Source organism: Dendrobates tinctorius, unplaced genomic scaffold (assembly GCF_039654945.1).
Source record: "Dendrobates tinctorius isolate UK_male_01 unplaced genomic scaffold, ASM3965494v1 ptg000129l, whole genome shotgun sequence".
Lineage (NCBI taxonomy): Eukaryota > Metazoa > Chordata > Amphibia > Anura > Dendrobatidae > Dendrobates > Dendrobates tinctorius.
Window position 1 is genome coordinate 11,851,156 of NW_027361797.1, and position 17,106 is coordinate 11,868,261.

Genomic DNA, 17,106 nt, shown 5'->3' on the forward strand with positions numbered 1-17,106 from the left:
TGCAACATACTTACGTATTTTACAAGAGATTGGGGTGTAGATATGTCCACAGTAATTTAAGCTTCGACTTTTCGGATCGTACATTTTTAAAAAGAGCATGACGTCATCTGTGGAAGAGAAAGCTGTAGTAAGAATAAGGATAAATCAGGACTCATTATTGGGTTTTCTAATGGAATGGTTAATAGTAAATAATAGAAATTATTTCAAATGTCTTGGAATAGAGTGAATAAAATCCAACCGCTCCAAAACCTTGCAGAGTTCAGGCCACCCGGAACTAAATCTCCAACCCCAAATCAAATCAGAGGGTTACGTGGAAAAAAAGAAGTATGTAGAGAGGATAGCCTACACTTACGATCTTTGTCAAACTTGGGAAGCGTCGCCCCACTAGCAGCCATTTCTGGATCTACAGTTTCCAAAAATATTGTCCAAGGATTTTCATTGTCACTCAGCTCAATCATCTACATGACAAATATAATACAAAAAATACAGCAGAAAGGAGAGTTATTAGCAGACATTCACATGGCATCAGATAAACATCAGCAAATAACGAAGTGCTGCTCCATATACAAAGCAATCGTGTCAGATCCAAACCATGAAGAGGATATTTTGTTGCACAGCTTTCACTGCGAAGACAACAAATGACAGCTGGTAATATCAATTGTAACAAGCTTTTCTTGCAGAGTTCATTGGTGGACCTGGGTCCCTGCAGATTGGTCTCATTTGTGGGCTTCTACAGCTTTTATTGTATGGATTACACAGGCTAATGATGATATGTATAGGTGATTGCTGCACATGTCATTGGCCTCAAAACACAAATGTGAAAGAAATCCACACAGAAACTGGTGCTCCATAAAGATGAGCACAGACTAGAAGTATAATGTAACCTCCTAGTTGATCACCACCAAGGTCTCCTACACAGGGAATTAACAGCGCCATTACTATTCTGAGGACTTGTACACACGCCTTTAGGTATCCTAATGTGTGCACAAATCCAGACAATCGGTGGATCAATATCTCATAACTATACTACTCTATAACCGATGCGGGATAGTAAGCAATTTACAAGATCTGACAGGCAACTACTCATTTTTATGCATCGGTCATAGAAAACAGAGGACAAAATTTAGACACTTGAGACAAAAAAGAAAAGCAGGTAGAGTAGAAGAAACTTGTAATATATAAGAGCTGGATGGCATATCATCATCATCACCAAGCTGAGGTCCGTGACCTACGGAGAGCACACAAGTAACATCTAGGGCCACTGCTAGTTACATTCTGCCTGCGAATCCTGAGGAAAAGTGAAGGCTCAAAATATATTGTATATTTACAGTTTTGCTGCAATCCGATTCATAATCCAACATTGCTGGCCTTTTTGTTCCATTACTTCGAGCTTGCATGGGCCATAACCGAATTTGGTCCTGTGGAAATCCCTGGGAAGTATAAAAAAAAAAAAAAAAAAAAAAAAAAAAAGCCTTATTTCATCTGAAACACGAATATTAAAATGGCTGTGAAGCATTTGTGCTAAAAGTAACGTGCATTCATAATCCAGCGATTTCACATAGGCTAATGGGGCTTTTCTTATAGACAAAAAAGGAAAAGAGGGCAATGCCAGCTCACCAATGAAGTAAACGATGATCCAGCGTGCACTGAACCACGAGCCGATCATTCGTGTTAACAACGCAGAGAAGGGCGTTCCAGCGTCTGGTGAAATATCAAAACTTGTCTTTACTCCCATCAAATTTTTTTTAGAAAGTCAAGGTCAGGATGATCAGCAAGCGACGCATTTTGAACACCGATCTTTGACAAGCTTGACACAACTATGTTTGAAACGAGTCACTTGCTGACCATCCTGTCCTTGACATTTTAAAAAAAACTTTGATGGAATAAAGACAGGTTTTGATATTTTACCAGAAGCTAGAACGCCCTTCTTTTCTACTTTTTTTTTAGACCCATTCTTCCCGACCTTTCAGGAGGCATTTATATCAAGGCTCCAAATCAGAGGCAGGATTGAAAAATGACAGGTAACACCTATACATCGTATTTTTTCCAACTGTAAAGCACACTAAGAAGAAAACCTCTTGCTAAAAAGCGAACCTGACTTACAGTCCAAATCCAGCTTCCTGCGATAGATAACACTGTGTCCTTCCTGATCACAAAGTCTCTCTCTACTCCTGCCCCACTCTAATGTATCGTATGGGTGCGGTGCTGGAGAGAAAGATACTGGGAGCTGCATGTCCTGTGCAACTGAAGGGTCTTCTACCCAATTGGCTCCAGGACCTTTCATGTCATGTGATCAGTCACGTGCCTGGAAGAAACTGCAAGATGTGGCAACATGTAGTATGTCTGTATATGTGCATATGTAGCAGAGCTTGTGTGCATGTACACCGCTCAAAAAAAATAAAAGGAACACTTAAACAACAGAATATAACACCAAGTAAATCAAACTTCTGTGAAATCAAACTGTGCACTTAGGAAGCAACACTGATTGACAATCAATTTCACATGCTGTTGTGCAACTGGAATAGACAACAGATGGAAATTATTGGCAATTATCAAGACACCCTCAAAGGAGACAACTGTGTGTGCACATGTATAAGTGCATATGTAGCAGAGCTGTGTGTGAATATATGTAGTAGGGCTGTCTGTGCGCATGTATATGTGCATATGTAGCAGAGCTGTGTGTATAATATACACTGCAGAGAAACACTAACTATAGATTACTTCCCTATTCTACCCTAGTGCATTAAAATTACTCATAATGATGACCCCTCCACTTTACACCACCAGGGTACACCACCAGGGACATTTTAATTGTAAAAATGTTTTTCCCCCTTTCCTGCTCTCTAAACCTGGGGTGCCTTTTATGGTACGATGTGTTTATTAGGCTGGTTTTACACTTGCCGTGTTTTTGCTGGCTGTCTTTGCAGCCCCAATGCATTTCTATCGGGCCACAAAAAAGGGCCGCAAAAATTAGGAGGGCAGTGAGGGTCGTATTTGTGGCAGTGAAAAAAATTTAGAGCTTGCTCAATATTTTTCACAGCTTGCGGACACGGCTGCAATGCATTTCAATGGTACCGCAAAAACGTTAGCTTGTTTTTGCGGTACTCCATATTTGCGGATCGCAGTTTTTCCCCTGCTATCTATAAAATAACCGTGGGAGCGTCACTCTTTCTGAAGCCTTCATAGACTGCGCAAGCGCAACGCGCCTGTGCAGTGTGGCTCCAGACAGAATGAGGCATCCAGCGGTGAGGAGTATGGCGCCGGAGATGGCGGTACCTTACACACTGCATACCGCGATTTCCGTCGCCATACTTGCATACTTACCTGACTGGGAGGAGCATCGCCGCGGCGTTCTCTTCGGCCGGAAAAAACGAGTGCGCGTGAGTATCGTGCATGCGCATAGCACTATTCAGCGCCATTTTACTGAAAACACATTTGCAGTGTCTTCAGCAATATGGCGCCGGACCGCGCGGTATGGGTATGCGCTTACTCCGGCGCCACCCTCCTCCCCCAGCCTCCAGCAGAACGTGACAGCGCTGAACACAGGGAAGAAAGGCGTATATTTTTTTTTTTTGCATGTGTGCTGTTTAACCCCTTCATGACCCAGCCTATTTTGACCTTAATGACCTGGCCATTTTTGGCAATTCTGACCAGTGTCCCTTTATGAGGTAATAACTCAGGAACGCTTCAACAGATCCTAGCGATTCTGAGTTTGTTTTTTCGTGACATATTGGGCTTCATGTTAGTGGTAAATTGATGTCGATAATTTTTGCATATATTTGTGAAAAAAATGGAAATTTGGCGAAAGTTTTGAAAATTTCGCAATTTTCACATTTTGAATTTTTATTCCATTAAACCAGAGAGTTATGGGATACAAAATAGTTAATAAATAACATTTCCCACGTCTACTTAACATCAGCACAATTTTGGAAACAAAATTCTTTTTTGTTAGGAAGTTATAAGGGTTAAAAGTTGACCAGCGATTTCTCATTTTTACAACAAAATTTACAAAACCATTTTTTTTTAGGGACCAGCTCACATTTGAAGTCACTTTGAGGGGTCTATATGGCAGAAAATACCCAAAAGTGACACCATTCTAAAAACTGCACCCCTCAAGCTAATCAAAACTACATTCAAGAAGATTATTAACCCTTCAGGTGCTTCACAGCAACTAAAGCAACGTGGAAGGAAAAAATGGACATTTTAATTTTTCCAACAAAAATTTTATATTAGAATCAATTTTTTCATTTTCACATGGGCAACAGGATAAAATGGATCCTAAAATTTGTTGGGCAATCTCTCCTGAGTACACCGATACCTCATATGTGGTCATAAACCACTGTTTGGGCGCACGGCAGGGCCCAGAAGGGAAGGAGCACCATTTGACTTTTTGAATGGAAAATTAGCTCCAATCGTTAGCGGACACCATGTCGTGTTTGGAGAGCCCCTGTGTACCTAAACATTGGAGTTCTCCCACAAGTGATCCCATTTTGGAAACTAGACACCCCAAGGAGCTTATCTAGATGTGTAGTGAGCACTTTGAACCCCCAAGTGCTTCACAGAAGTTTAAAACGCAGAGCCATGAAAATATTTTTTTTCCTCAAAAATGATTTTTTAGCCCGCTATTTTTTATTTTCACAAGGCTAACAATAGAAATTGGACAACAAAAGTTGTTGTGCAATTTGTCCTGAGTACGCTGGTACCCGATATGTGGGGGGAACCACTGTTTTGGCACAGGGAGAGCTCAGAAGGGAAGGAGCGCGATTTTGGAATGCAGACTGATGGAATGTTCTGCGGGCATCATGTTGCGTTTGCAGAGCCCCTGATGTGCCTAAACAGTAGAAACCCCCCATTTTGGAAACTAGACCCCCCAAGGAGCTTATCTAGATGTGTAGTGAGCACTTTGAACCCCCAAGTGCTTCACAGAAGTTTATAAACGCAGAGCCATGAAAATAAAAAAACCTTTTTTTTCCTCAAAAATTATTTTTTAGCCCGCTATTTTTTATTTTCACAAGGGTAACAGGATAAATTGGACCCCTAAAGTTGTTGTTCAGCTTGTCCTGAGTACGTTGGTACACCATATGTGGGGGGGAAACACTGTTTGGGCGCACTGCAGGGCTCAGAAGGGAAGGAGCGCCATTTGACTTTTTGAATGGAAAATTAGCTACAATCGTTAGCGGACACCATGTCGTGTTTGGAGAGGTCCTGTCTGCCTACACTTTGGAGCTCCCCCACAAATGACCACATTTTGGAAACTAGACCCTCTAGGGAACTTATCTATATGCATAGTGAGCACTTTGAACCCCCAGGTGCTTTACAGAAGTTTATACCGTGAAAATAAAAATATTTTTTTTTCCCCTCAAAAAATGATTTTTTAGCCAGCTATTTTTTATTTTCACAATGGTAACAGGAGAAATTGGACCCCAAAAGTTGTTGTCCAGTTTGTCCTGAGTACGCTGGTACCCCATATGTGGGGGGAACCACTGTTTGGGCACATGTCGGGGCTCGAAAGGGAAGTAGTGACGTTTTGAAATGCCGACTTGATGGAATAGTCTGCGGTCATCATTACGTTTGCAGAGCCCCTGATGTGCCTAAACAGTGGAAACCCCCCACAAGTGACCCCATTTTGGAAACTAGACCTTCCAAGGAACTTATGTAGATGTGTTGTGAGCACTTTGAACCCCCAAGTGCTTCACAGAAGTTTATAATGCAGACGTGAAAATGAAAAAAATCATTTTTTTCCACAAAAATAATTTTTTAGCCCCCAATTTTTTATTTTCCCAAGGGTAACAGGAGAAATTAGTCCCCAAAACTTGCTGTGCAGTTTTTCCTGAGTACGCTGATACCCCATATGTTGGGGTAAACCACTGTTTGGACACACGTCGGGGCTCGGAAGGGAGGTAGCACCGTTTGACTTTTTGAACGCAAAATTGGCTGGAATCAATGGTGGCTCCAGGAAAGGGGGGGGGGTGAGAGGACCATGCACAACAGGATAGGGGGGTTGAGAGGGACCATGCATACCAGGATTGGGGGGTGAGGGGACCATACATACCAGGATTGGGGGGTGAGGGGACCATACATACCAGGATTGGGAGGTGAGGGGACCATACATACCAGGATTGGGAGGTGAGGGGACCATACATACCAGGATTGGGGGGTGAGGGGACCATACATACCAGGATTGGGGGGTGAGGGGACCATACATACCAGGATTGGGGGGTGAGGGGACCATACATACCAGGATAGGAAGGGGACAGCACATACCAGGAGAGGAGACCATGTAGCAATAAAAATGCTCGCCACCCGGGCGTAGAACGGGTTCATAGCTAGTTTGTTATAACAGGGAAAAACTGCGATCAGAGAAAGTTTTGTGCAAAAAAACACAGCAAGTGTAAAACCAGCCTTAATGCAAAAAATATGGTGTACTGGCAGACTACTCCTGACCTGTTATCCTCCTGTTGACATTAAACAGAAAACAGAAAGAATATAGTGCATTCAGAATATACAAAGCCAAAAGGGGTCCCTAGCCTCTTTTCACAAAAACTAGCATCTGTGGTTCACTATTCTTTTTACTTTTGTGCACAAGCTATTGTGAGGAAGTGCGGTACAGTAATACACACTGAATACATAAATTCAATAGATACACTTAAATCTGCAGACTACATAGAAACCCCCAATTCCCTGTGCATCCCCAGCTTCATAATGCAACAACTCCTCATATGGATAGCCTTTCATATTCCTTTGGTTTTAGAAATCTAAAGAGCAATATATAATAGGACATTTTTAGTACATTGTGTCCAAGCCCTTGCCAAGCCATTATCAGAGATCAATAGAAAGCAGCAGCAATCTGTCTCGTATTTCATTAAATGTTATTTTCAGACATAATTACAAAACATATCCCGGCTGCAAAGACGACAGACTCATCTGGCCTTCAGATCAATAAATGCCAAGCTGGTCACCATCAAATATAAAGACCTAGAAAACCTGCTGCAGATTTCCTTACCATAGTTTGTGAAAGATTTTGAACAAATTCGGCAAGTGTGGAGTTTTTTAATACTTTGAACACAGTGTATTTAACCTTCTCCTCATCGTACATGTCATTGCCTTGATGGCCACAGAACTGGTCCTCTGCGACGATCTGATAAAAAGCAAAGGAAGTTATTAAATTCGGTCCATATTTAAATGTTAGGATCGTCTATAAAACAACTGAAAAATAAAGCAGCCCACAGATTACTAGTCAGTATGATGTAACCTACCCCCAGACCAGCACCAAGAAACACATACCTGTTCACATTCAGCTTCCTCTTGAATAAAGATTAAATATAATGTCTAAACAGATGAAATCTTGTCACGACAACATCTATCAGATGTGACGTGTCCAAACATTACACAGCCAGGCACAATACTGTTCTGCTGTGTGGAGCTTCTTACCAGAGGTGGGGAACCTCAGGCCCTTTTCGGCTTTACGGCCCTGGTGACCTTTCATCCAGCCCCCCAGGCAAATTCCCAGGGACTGCAGTGCTTGGGCTGGCAGCTGTGTTTTGAGGACTGCTGGCCCATTTCTTTCTTCTTGCTGAGTCAGCAGCATGTGCATACAGTGTTCACTACTGAATGCTGAGGCGCATGCAATAAAAGATTACGTCCCAACACCAGTGCAAGGGTCACGACGCACTTTGTGGGCAGAGTTAGTGCACAATTTGTATAGCCCCTGAAGGATGGCATAAATATCCAAATGGCCCTTGGCAGACGACAAAAAAAAAAAAAAATTCCCCACCCTGCTCTTTCTCCCTCTGTGCACATCCCTAGTCACTCACAACTTGCCAAAGATCACTGGCTAGCCCCCTCCCCATGACCTCACTGCCAATGGCTGCTGGCAAGTCCCGCCCCTCTATGCAGGGCTGTGCCTGACAGGTTACGGTCCTTCAAAGCACAGACAGGAAATCTCTGTGCTCTAAACACACTAGCAAAAGTGAAGGAGCCAGAGGTCACTACCAGATGTACAACAAAAAAGTACATTGTGAAGTTCCTTCATGTCTCAAGATTTATAATAGTTCAAGAATCTGTGCGCCTGGAAAAGATGGATTTTTGGTTCTTACCGTAAAATCTCTTTCTTGGAGCCTTCATTGGGGGACACAGAATACCATGGGTGTATGCTGCTGCTGCTAGGAGGCTGACACTATGCAAAAACAATGAAATTAGCTCCTCCCCGGCAGTATACACCCACCGACAGGCACCAAGCACCTCAGTTGGTGAAAAAGCAGTAGGAGAAGCAACGAGAAAAAACTCGAACCATATGTACCAACCCAACAGGGGACTCTAAGACCCAACACGGTACAACTGAAAAAGGGAGGGTGCTGTGTCCCCCAATGAAGGCTCCAAGAAAGAGATTTTACGGTAAGAACCAAAAATCCATCTTTCTTTATCGCCTTATTGGGGGACACAGAATACCATGGGACGTCCCAAAGCAGTCCCAAGGGTGGGAACAGCAAAAAGGAACGAAAGTAACCGAAAGGCTCAGGTCGGCCGGTGAGCCACCGCCGCCTGCAGAACCTTCCTACCAACCACAGCATCAGACGAGGCCTGGGTATGAACCCTGTAGAACCTCGTGAAGGTGTGCAAAGATGACCAGGTTGCAGCCTTGCAAATTTGCATGGCCGAAGCCTGGTGATGAGCAGCCCACGAAGCTGCCACAGCCCGGGTGGAATGAGCTCTTACTCCCGGAGGGGGCCGCTTTTCCTGAAGACGATACGCTTCCAGAATGGTTGAACGAATCCAGCGAGCGATCGTGGATTTGGAAGCCGGAAGGCCCTTCTGGCGACCTTCAGAGATGATTAGCAAGGAATCGGACAGACGGAAGGAAGAGGTCCTGGCAAGATAGACACGCAGGGCTCTAACTACGTCCAGTTTGTGGAGAGACTTCTCAAGAGGATGAGATGGAGCCGGACAAAAAGAAGGAAGGACGATATCCTCATTGATATGGAAAGCGGAAACCACCTTTGGAAGAAAAGAAGGAACGGGCCTGAGGACGGCTTTGTCCTGATGGAGAATGAGGTAAGGGGAACGACATGACAAGGCCGCCAATTCAGAAAGTCTTCTGATGGAGGAAATGGCGATCAAAAAGGTGACCTTCCAAGAGAGAAGGGACAAAGGAATGTCCTGGAGAGGCTCGAACGGCGCCCTCTGGAGCGCGTTAAGAACGAGGTTGAGATCCCACGGGTCTATTGGCGAATGATGAGGGGGAGCCACGTGGGAAACCCCTTGTAGAAAGGTCTTGACCTGTGGTAGAGAAGCTAGCTCTCTTTGGAAGAGGATAGAGAGAGCGGAAACCTGGCCCTTGAGCGTACTGAGGGACAGACCCGCGTCTAACCCAGCTTGAAGAAAACCTAGGATAGACGGGATAGAAAACGACATTGGGAAGACTTTTCTATCATCGCACCAACGGAAAAAAGCCTTCCAGTACCTATAGTAAATGCGGGAAGAGGCTGGTTTCCTGGCTCTGATCATAGTTTGAATAACCTGACTGGACAGACCTGATTCCTTTAGAATTGCGGTCTCAATGGCCATGCCGTCAAACTCAGAGACTGAGAATTCTCGTGGTAAAGGGGGCCTTGCGAGAGAAGGTCTGGACGGTCCGGAAGCCTCCAGGGAACGTCCGCGAGCATGTTGACCAGCTCCGCGTACCAAGGCCGTCTTGGCCAATCTGGAGCAACTAGAATCACTGGTACGCCTTCCGATTTTATCTTTTTTACCACCCGAGGGATCAATGCCAGAGGCGGGAACAAATACGGAAGTTGAAACTGGGACCACGGAGTCACCAGTGCGTCGCATGCGACGGCTAGAGGGTCCCTGGACCTGGCTACGAACTGCGGTACCTTGTGGTTCATCCGAGATGCCATGAGATCGACATCCGGGGTGCCCCAACGGTCGCATATCTGAGAGAAAACCGCGGGGTGCAGGGACCATTCGCCGGACGCTAGGCCCTGGCGACTCAGAAAGTCGGCTGCCCAATTTTCCACCCCTGGAATATGGACGGCAGAGATTGTCGGAACGTAACGTTCTGCCCAGCGGAATATCTTGGCCACTTCTGACATTACCTGTTTGCTGCGCGTACCCCCCTGATGGTTTATGTACGCCACGGCCGTGGCGTTGTCCGACTGAATGCGGACCGGCTTGCCGGAAAGGAGGGGCTGCCAGTGAAGAAGGGCCAGGAAAATCGCCCTGATCTCCAAAAGATTGATTGGAAGGAGAGACTCCTGTGGCTTCCAGCGTCCTTGGGCCGCTTTCTGATGGAACACGGCTCCCCATCCTAGAAGGCTCGCATCGGTGGTGATGATTTGCCACTGAGGAGGAAGGAAGGACCTCCCTTGGAGAACTGACGCTGGCCGTAGCCACCAAGTGAGAGACTGCCTCACTCTGAGAGGAAGCCGAATAGGACGGTCCAAGGACATCGTGGTCTTGTCCCAGGCTGAAAGCAGAGACAGCTGGAGAGGGCGGAGGTGGTACTGCGCAAAGGGCACTGCCGCCATGGAGGCCACCATCTTCCCCAGGACCTTCATGCCGAACCGAATGGGAATGGGAGCAGGCCTCTTGAGAGATTTGATGCACTTGGACAGAGTTGTAAATTTTTCCTTTGGAAGAAAAACACGGGCTAGCTCCGTGTCGAATTCCATACCCAGAAAGGTCAGACGCTGGGTGGGGACCAGAATGGACTTCTCCTTGTTGACTAGCCAACCTAGGCGGCTGAGAGTGTCCAGGGTTATCTGAAGGCTCCGGAGACAGTCCTGGCGAGACGAACCCTTGATCAAAAGATCGTCCAGATAAGGGATGATGAGGATCCCTCTGGAGCGAAGGATGGCCATCACAGTCGCCATCACCTTCGTGAAAACCCGGGGCGCTGAAGCCAGGCCGAAAGGAAGAGCTGTGAACTGAAAGTGGTCTCCCTGAAACGCAAATCGAAGATACTTCTGATGTTGCACACATATTGGAATGTGGAGATAGGCATCCCGAATGTCCACCGAGCAGAGAAATTCCCCGGGCTCCATGGAAGCAATCACCGACCGAAGAGACTCCATCCTGAAATGGAGAATCTTCACGTGGCGATTGAGCAATTTGAGGTCCAGAATAGGACGAAGAGAGCCGTCTTTCTTCGGGACTACAAAGAGATTGGAGTAGAACCCGGAAAACCGTTCGTCTGAGGGAACGGGAACAATGACTCCGGCGGAAAGAAGGGAGGAAATGGCCTGCAGAAAACCCGGAATCTGGGCCCGCTGTCGCGGAGGCCGAGACCGGAAAAACCGTCTGTTCGGGAGTGAAGCAAATTCGATTTTGTAACCGGATGCGACGAGTTCTCTGACCCAAGCGTCGTCTACAACGGACAGCCAAGCATCCGCGAAAAAGGAAAGTCTGCCGCCCACCCTGGAAGAAATTCCAGGTGGGGGTGACCCGTCACTTAGACGAAAATCTGCCGGAATTGGCTCCTGCAGATCTGGAATATTGTCCTCTAGATCTCCAGCGAGGAGCGGGTTTGTAGGAAGGTTTCCTCTGATCCCGCTCCCTGGTGGCAGGCGGCCGATCCTGTTGAGGGGCCCTCTCCGTGGCAGAGAAGAGACGAAAAGGCCTGAATGGTCGAAACCCCCTTCTGTTGAGGGGACGTTTTGGTCGAGACTGGGGAAGCGAAGTACTTTTGCCTCCAGTGGCATCGGAATTTATCTGATCCAGCTTTGCTCCAAAGAGCCTAGAGCCATGGAATGGCAGATTGGTAAGCGACTTTTTCGAAGTAGTGTCCGCATTCCCTGACTTTAGCCAAAGGACTCGGCGTACAGCTACTATGTTGCTGTTAGCCCTTGCTACGCAGCCGGCCGCGTCCAAGGAGGCGGCCAAAAGGTATTTTCCCGCCTGGTTAATCTGATCTGCAAGATCTGCCAATTCGTCTTGAGGAGCTGACGCTAAGATGCCTCTGCGAAGGATTTTTGCCCAAGCGGAAATGACCTTCGCCACCCAGGCGGATGCGAAAATAGGGCAGAGAGAGGCGCCAGATGCCTCAAAGATAGACTTAGCCAGAGATTCAATCTGCCTGTCAGTAGGATCTTTGAGCGACGCCCCGTCTGGAAGAGAGAGCACCGTTTTTGAGGCTATCCGGGAAACTGGAGGATCTACCTCGGGTTGCCTTGGACCACTTTGAGAGCAGTTCTGCGTCAAAGGGGTACAGAACGTCCAAATACTTGCGGCCTGAGAAACGTTGTTCAGGGCGCTCCCAGTGTTTGGCTAAGGTAGTATTGAAATCGTTGTGATTGGGAAAGGTTCGGGACGGAGGTCTGGCTCGTCTAAGGACAACCGAGCTTTCCTGAGCTGGAGCCTCATCCTGTTTAAGTTTTAGTGTTTGGAAGATAGCTGCAAGCAGACTATCGACCATGTCCCGCGTTTTAGAAACGCTGTTCCCCTCAGAGCTAGCTTCCGAATGAGAATCATCGCCTGACTGAAGGCTGTCATCTGAGGAAGGAGAAGGAGGCCTAGGAGCAGAAGGGCCCTGCGAGCTCGAGGACGAAGTGGACCGAGCCCGCTTCCTAGAAGACCTTCCCCGTCTGTCTCTCTGAAGGTCGCGGTCAGGTGCGGACGACTCACCCCGAGAGGTGGTCGGGGCAGAGGTGGCTGAGGATAGCTGAGGTAATCGTTCTAAAACCTGGACCAGCGACTGTGATACTTTTGTCAAGTCAGACACAGACTGTGACATTGTAACGGCCCACTCCGGGGGGAGAGAGGAGGGAAGAGCGCCCTCCGCCCGGGACTCTGTGCGCTCCTGAGATGCTGACATATTGGAAGGACTGCAGGGGGGGCAGAATGGAGACGACTGACCTGATGCCCACTTCTTTTTACAGCGCGCACAGGCGTAATAGGTAGCGGTGGGCCTGAAGCAGAGATCCCCTGAAGGGTTGGGCATAAGTAGACTGCACTGAATGGCCGCAGGATTTAAGGAATAACTGCCGAGGAGAGCTAATCTTTGCCTCAGAGCAGAGCCTACCGAGATTCTGTGAGCAGCAGAAAACGCTGAAGTGTCCCCCAAACAGCGCAGGAAGGAGTGAGACAACCAGGAAATCCTTGTGCTGGAGGCTGGGGGCGGAGCTTAGCGGCCGCTCCATGACTGGTTAACAGCGAAGGAGAGGGCATGGCCGAAGGAGGAGGCTGGCATATGAAACGAAAAGGAGCCCTGTGATGGGCTAGTAAAGGCGCGCTGAAAAGAGCGCGCTCAGGAAGGGAGGAGGGAGCACAGCGATGAGGAGACTGTGAGGGAAAGTGAAAGTGAAAGTGAAGACGCCGCAGCTCCATGCCAGCGCCGACATAACGGAGCTGATCTGACAGTGGCCCTGGGAAGTCTGCCTCCCCTGCTTGTGACGCTGTTGGAGGAATCCCCAGTGTCTCCCTGGGAGTGAGAAACAAGCGGCTTGAGTGTGCGGCAGGCAGAGAGGGCGGGAAATTCAAAAGTTGTGGACCTGAAATCACAAAGGTACAACTTCTGCCATTCACGGAGCTTATGCGGGGCCGGAGGGAACGTACAGGCACTTACCTGACGTCCCTGAAGAGGATGACCACAGGGGCCCACGGGGAAACGGCAGGCCCGCTGGGGGGAAGGGAGTCCTCTGTACCCGCATCCTGCAGAAGACGGCTTGAAATACCTGCGATCGCCGTCTTCCTCTCAGCCCTGTCCCGAGAGAGGGGTGAGGAGGGGGATTCGGCAAGGACTAGCCACCTGTCCACAACCCTTATCACCGGAAGGCGAAAGGGAAAAGTCCTGCCTGCGGTACTGAGAGTTGCGATGTGGATGACACCACACTGCTCGCTCAGCCGCATGATATGGGAAATCAGGGTGACAACTACACCCTGTTTCCCGATGGAAAATAACCTAAAAGACAAAAGAGGGAAAAATTAAAAAGTTCAGACTAAACCTGAAAAGAAAAATGTGGATCTGGGGAGATCCCGGTCCGCCTCCTACAGACACTAAGCACAAACTGAGGTGCTTGGTGCCTGTCGGTGGGTGTATACTGCCGGGGAGGAGCTAATTTCATTGTTTTTGCATAGTGTCAGCCTCCTAGCAGCAGCAGCATACACCCATGGTATTCTGTGTCCCCCAATAAGGCGATAAAGAAACCCCCTTTAAAGGGAATCTGTCAGCGTCACTGATTGGATGTAATCATGCGTTACTCTTTTGGATCGCATCGCAACCCTTGGACTGGCTGTCTGCTCTCCTGACATGTGACACCATGTATTTCTATGCAGCTGTCACTTAGGTCAGGAGAGCAGATGGCCAAGTCCCAAGGATTGCGATACGATCCTCGGGCAAATGGCAGTCTGACTGAATCAGTGACTCCAGAGCAGAGGGTTGGGCGGGATTATGGATGGGGTAAGGGGTGAATATTAATTTTCCATGTACATATACTTGACTTGTCGGTGGAAGACAATAACTTTGTCCGGGACTTACAGGAACACAATGGAGCAATGCACAGGAATAAAGTTAACATATCCTGGAAGAGCTGCCCAAGCTTTCTTTCAGGATACTATTAGTATACTACACAAAAACCACCTGACAGATTCCCTTTAAGCTTTTGTGGTCTAGCTACAAAAAATCACTGCCTTTGTATAGAAAAATATTCAGGATTGAGAGTCCTCAGTAGTTGATACCTTTTAATGGCTAACTGAAAAGATGGTAATACATTGCAAGCTTTCGAGACTACTCAGGTCTCTTCATCAGGCTAGACATCATTAGTCTAGCCTGATGAAGAGACCTGAGTAGTCTCGAAAGCTTGCAATGTATTACCATCTTTTCAGTTAGCCATTAAAAGGTATCAACTACTGAGGACTCTCAATCCTGAATATTTTTCTATCCACTGGCTAACACGGTACAAAGATATACATCTTTCCTGCCTTTGTATAGTATAATGTTGTACATAAACAAAGAAATTTTCAATCATCAGCTGATGGTGTCACGATTACCAATGGGCATTTCTGACGTTGGAAGAGCAAGGTATTTGATAAGTCAATCACAAAAATAACGAGTGACATTTTTTGATACATTGGTTAAAGAGAACTGCCTACCTGAACTTGCATGTACAGATGAGCTTCTTGGCGCTCTTTTCTTTTCTGAGCCTCTATACGCTTTTCTTCCTGTAGCCTCTCTACAAGCTGCTGAGGAATATCATGATCTGTGACCGCTTGAAGAACTTCATCTAAAAGAGATAAATAGTTCACCATTTATATTGAAAGGGGGTTGTCCCATACACCTCATACATCACCCATCCATAAAATAGGTGACAAGAGTATGATCATGAGAATCACAACATCTTCTGGAAAGATTACGTATGTCTGACCATGTGTGACCACTGCTCCATTCACGGTCTATAGGAGTAATGCAGAAATTAAAGGGGATATTCTCAAGTTTGAAATTTCTACGCTATCATTGCGTCCCTGACCGCTGGGCCCCACCAATCCCAAGAACTGGGCTGAAGGAATTGGTGGGCAATCACACACACTGCCCCTTCATTCATTCTAAGAGGAGTAGTGAAGATAAACTAAGCGCAGCACTCAAACGCCAGCAGTCCCATTAAGAATGAATACAGCGGCCAAGCGCATTACCATACCCCACTCAATTCAGCCAGGGATCTTCAAAGCCTTAGTTCTCCGGATCAATGGGGCCCCCATAGGTCAGGAAGCCATCACAAGTGGGTGGCTTACAAACTTGAGAATACCCATATAATGGAAGAGTGATTGCACAAGCTCGCTACCTTTCCATATACAGGATTTGGGTCACTGTCGGGGTCAGTGGTAATCACAGTAGCCCCGGCAATCATGCATGTATCATTTTTACTATGGATAGGCGATAAAGGTTAAAGAGAACCCATTTATCCACTGATGCTAGACAACCACTAACTTCTAGTATTCAGCTCCAGCTTGTATATTCAATACATATTTGATATAAACACTTACTCAGCTTAGATTCCCTGATGTAAACCAGCATGTACGCATTTGTGCAGTGCCGTACAGACAAGTCATCGTCATGACCTCCATAGTTATGCTCAATAGCTTCCTCCTTTGTACATCTTGACACTACGTCATCGTCAAATTTACACCACTGCAAGAGTCAATTTATTTTGTTATATGGAAATAATCAGGTCAGTTACATAAAGAAATACTATGACCTAGTGCTTTTTTTTTTTTTAAAAAGAAAATTTCTGAAGTTATAACCCCCTCCTTGTTCCAAGAGCCATACATTTTCAAATTTCCCATTGACACAAAAATTTGAGAGCTTGCTCTTTGTGTTACAGTACAAATTGAATGACCATGTATTTCACCACATAATGTAGTGAGAAACTGGAAGAAAATCCAAGTGGGGCAAAATTGATAAAGTGCAATTCTGCCACTGTTAATTGGGGGTGTGATTTTACTGCATGCATTCTACAGCAAGAATGTCTCCGGAAATAGGATTCTGCAGGTCAGTATGATCATGGCACTACTAAAACTTAAGATTTATATTATACTAGCTGAAGAGCCAGGCGCTGCCCGGGCATAGTAATTAACAACGGTTAGTTATAACAAATTATAATCTATAATATAATGCTGTAAGCGTCACTGTCTGAAGCCTTTATAGACTGCGCAAGCGCGACGTGCCTGCGCAGTCTGGCTCCAGACAGAATGAGAGGCATCCAGCGGTGAGGAGTGTGTATGGCGCCGGAGATGGCGGTACCGTACACACTGCATACCGCCATCTCTGACGCCATACTTACCTGACCGGGAGAGGCGTTGCCGCGGCGCTTCTCTTCGGCCAGAGACCGAGGCAGAAGTGTGGCGGCGGCCGGAATCGCGCATGCGCATAGCACGATCCGGCGCCATTTTACTGAAGAGACACTTGCAGTGTGTCTTCAGCAATATGGCACCAGACAGCGCTATAGGCATGCGAGATTCCGGCCGCACTCCTGCCCCGGCCTCCAGCAGAACGCGACAGCTTTTTTTTGTTTTTTTTTGCATGTGTGTAGTTTTAATAGAAGTGAGGGGACCATGCACACCAGGATTGGGGGATGAGGGGGACCATGCATACCAGGATTGGGGGATGAGGGGGAC

At 46.8% G+C, this 17,106-nt stretch overlaps 1 protein-coding gene across 2 annotated transcripts in view; it reads right to left on the reverse strand.

Moving 5' to 3' along the window:
• The window catches only part of USP7 (ubiquitin specific peptidase 7), a 136,547-nt gene that overhangs the window by 14,656 nt on the left and 104,785 nt on the right, over positions 1 to 17,106 (reverse strand). Inside the window, exons 14-19 of one of the 2 annotated variants that reach the window (XM_073542831.1) lie at positions 15,976 to 16,120; positions 15,088 to 15,218; positions 7,004 to 7,138; positions 1,329 to 1,430; positions 353 to 458; positions 15 to 107 (exon numbers count right to left, since the gene is read on the reverse strand). In XM_073542831.1, coding sequence (XP_073398932.1) covers positions 15 to 107; positions 353 to 458; positions 1,329 to 1,430; positions 7,004 to 7,138; positions 15,088 to 15,218; positions 15,976 to 16,120 — 712 coding nt within the window. Of the gene's footprint in view, positions 1 to 14; positions 108 to 346; positions 459 to 1,328; positions 1,431 to 7,003; positions 7,139 to 15,087; positions 15,219 to 15,975; positions 16,121 to 17,106 lie in introns of both variants that reach the window. The other variant, XM_073542830.1, reaches the window with a different exon arrangement.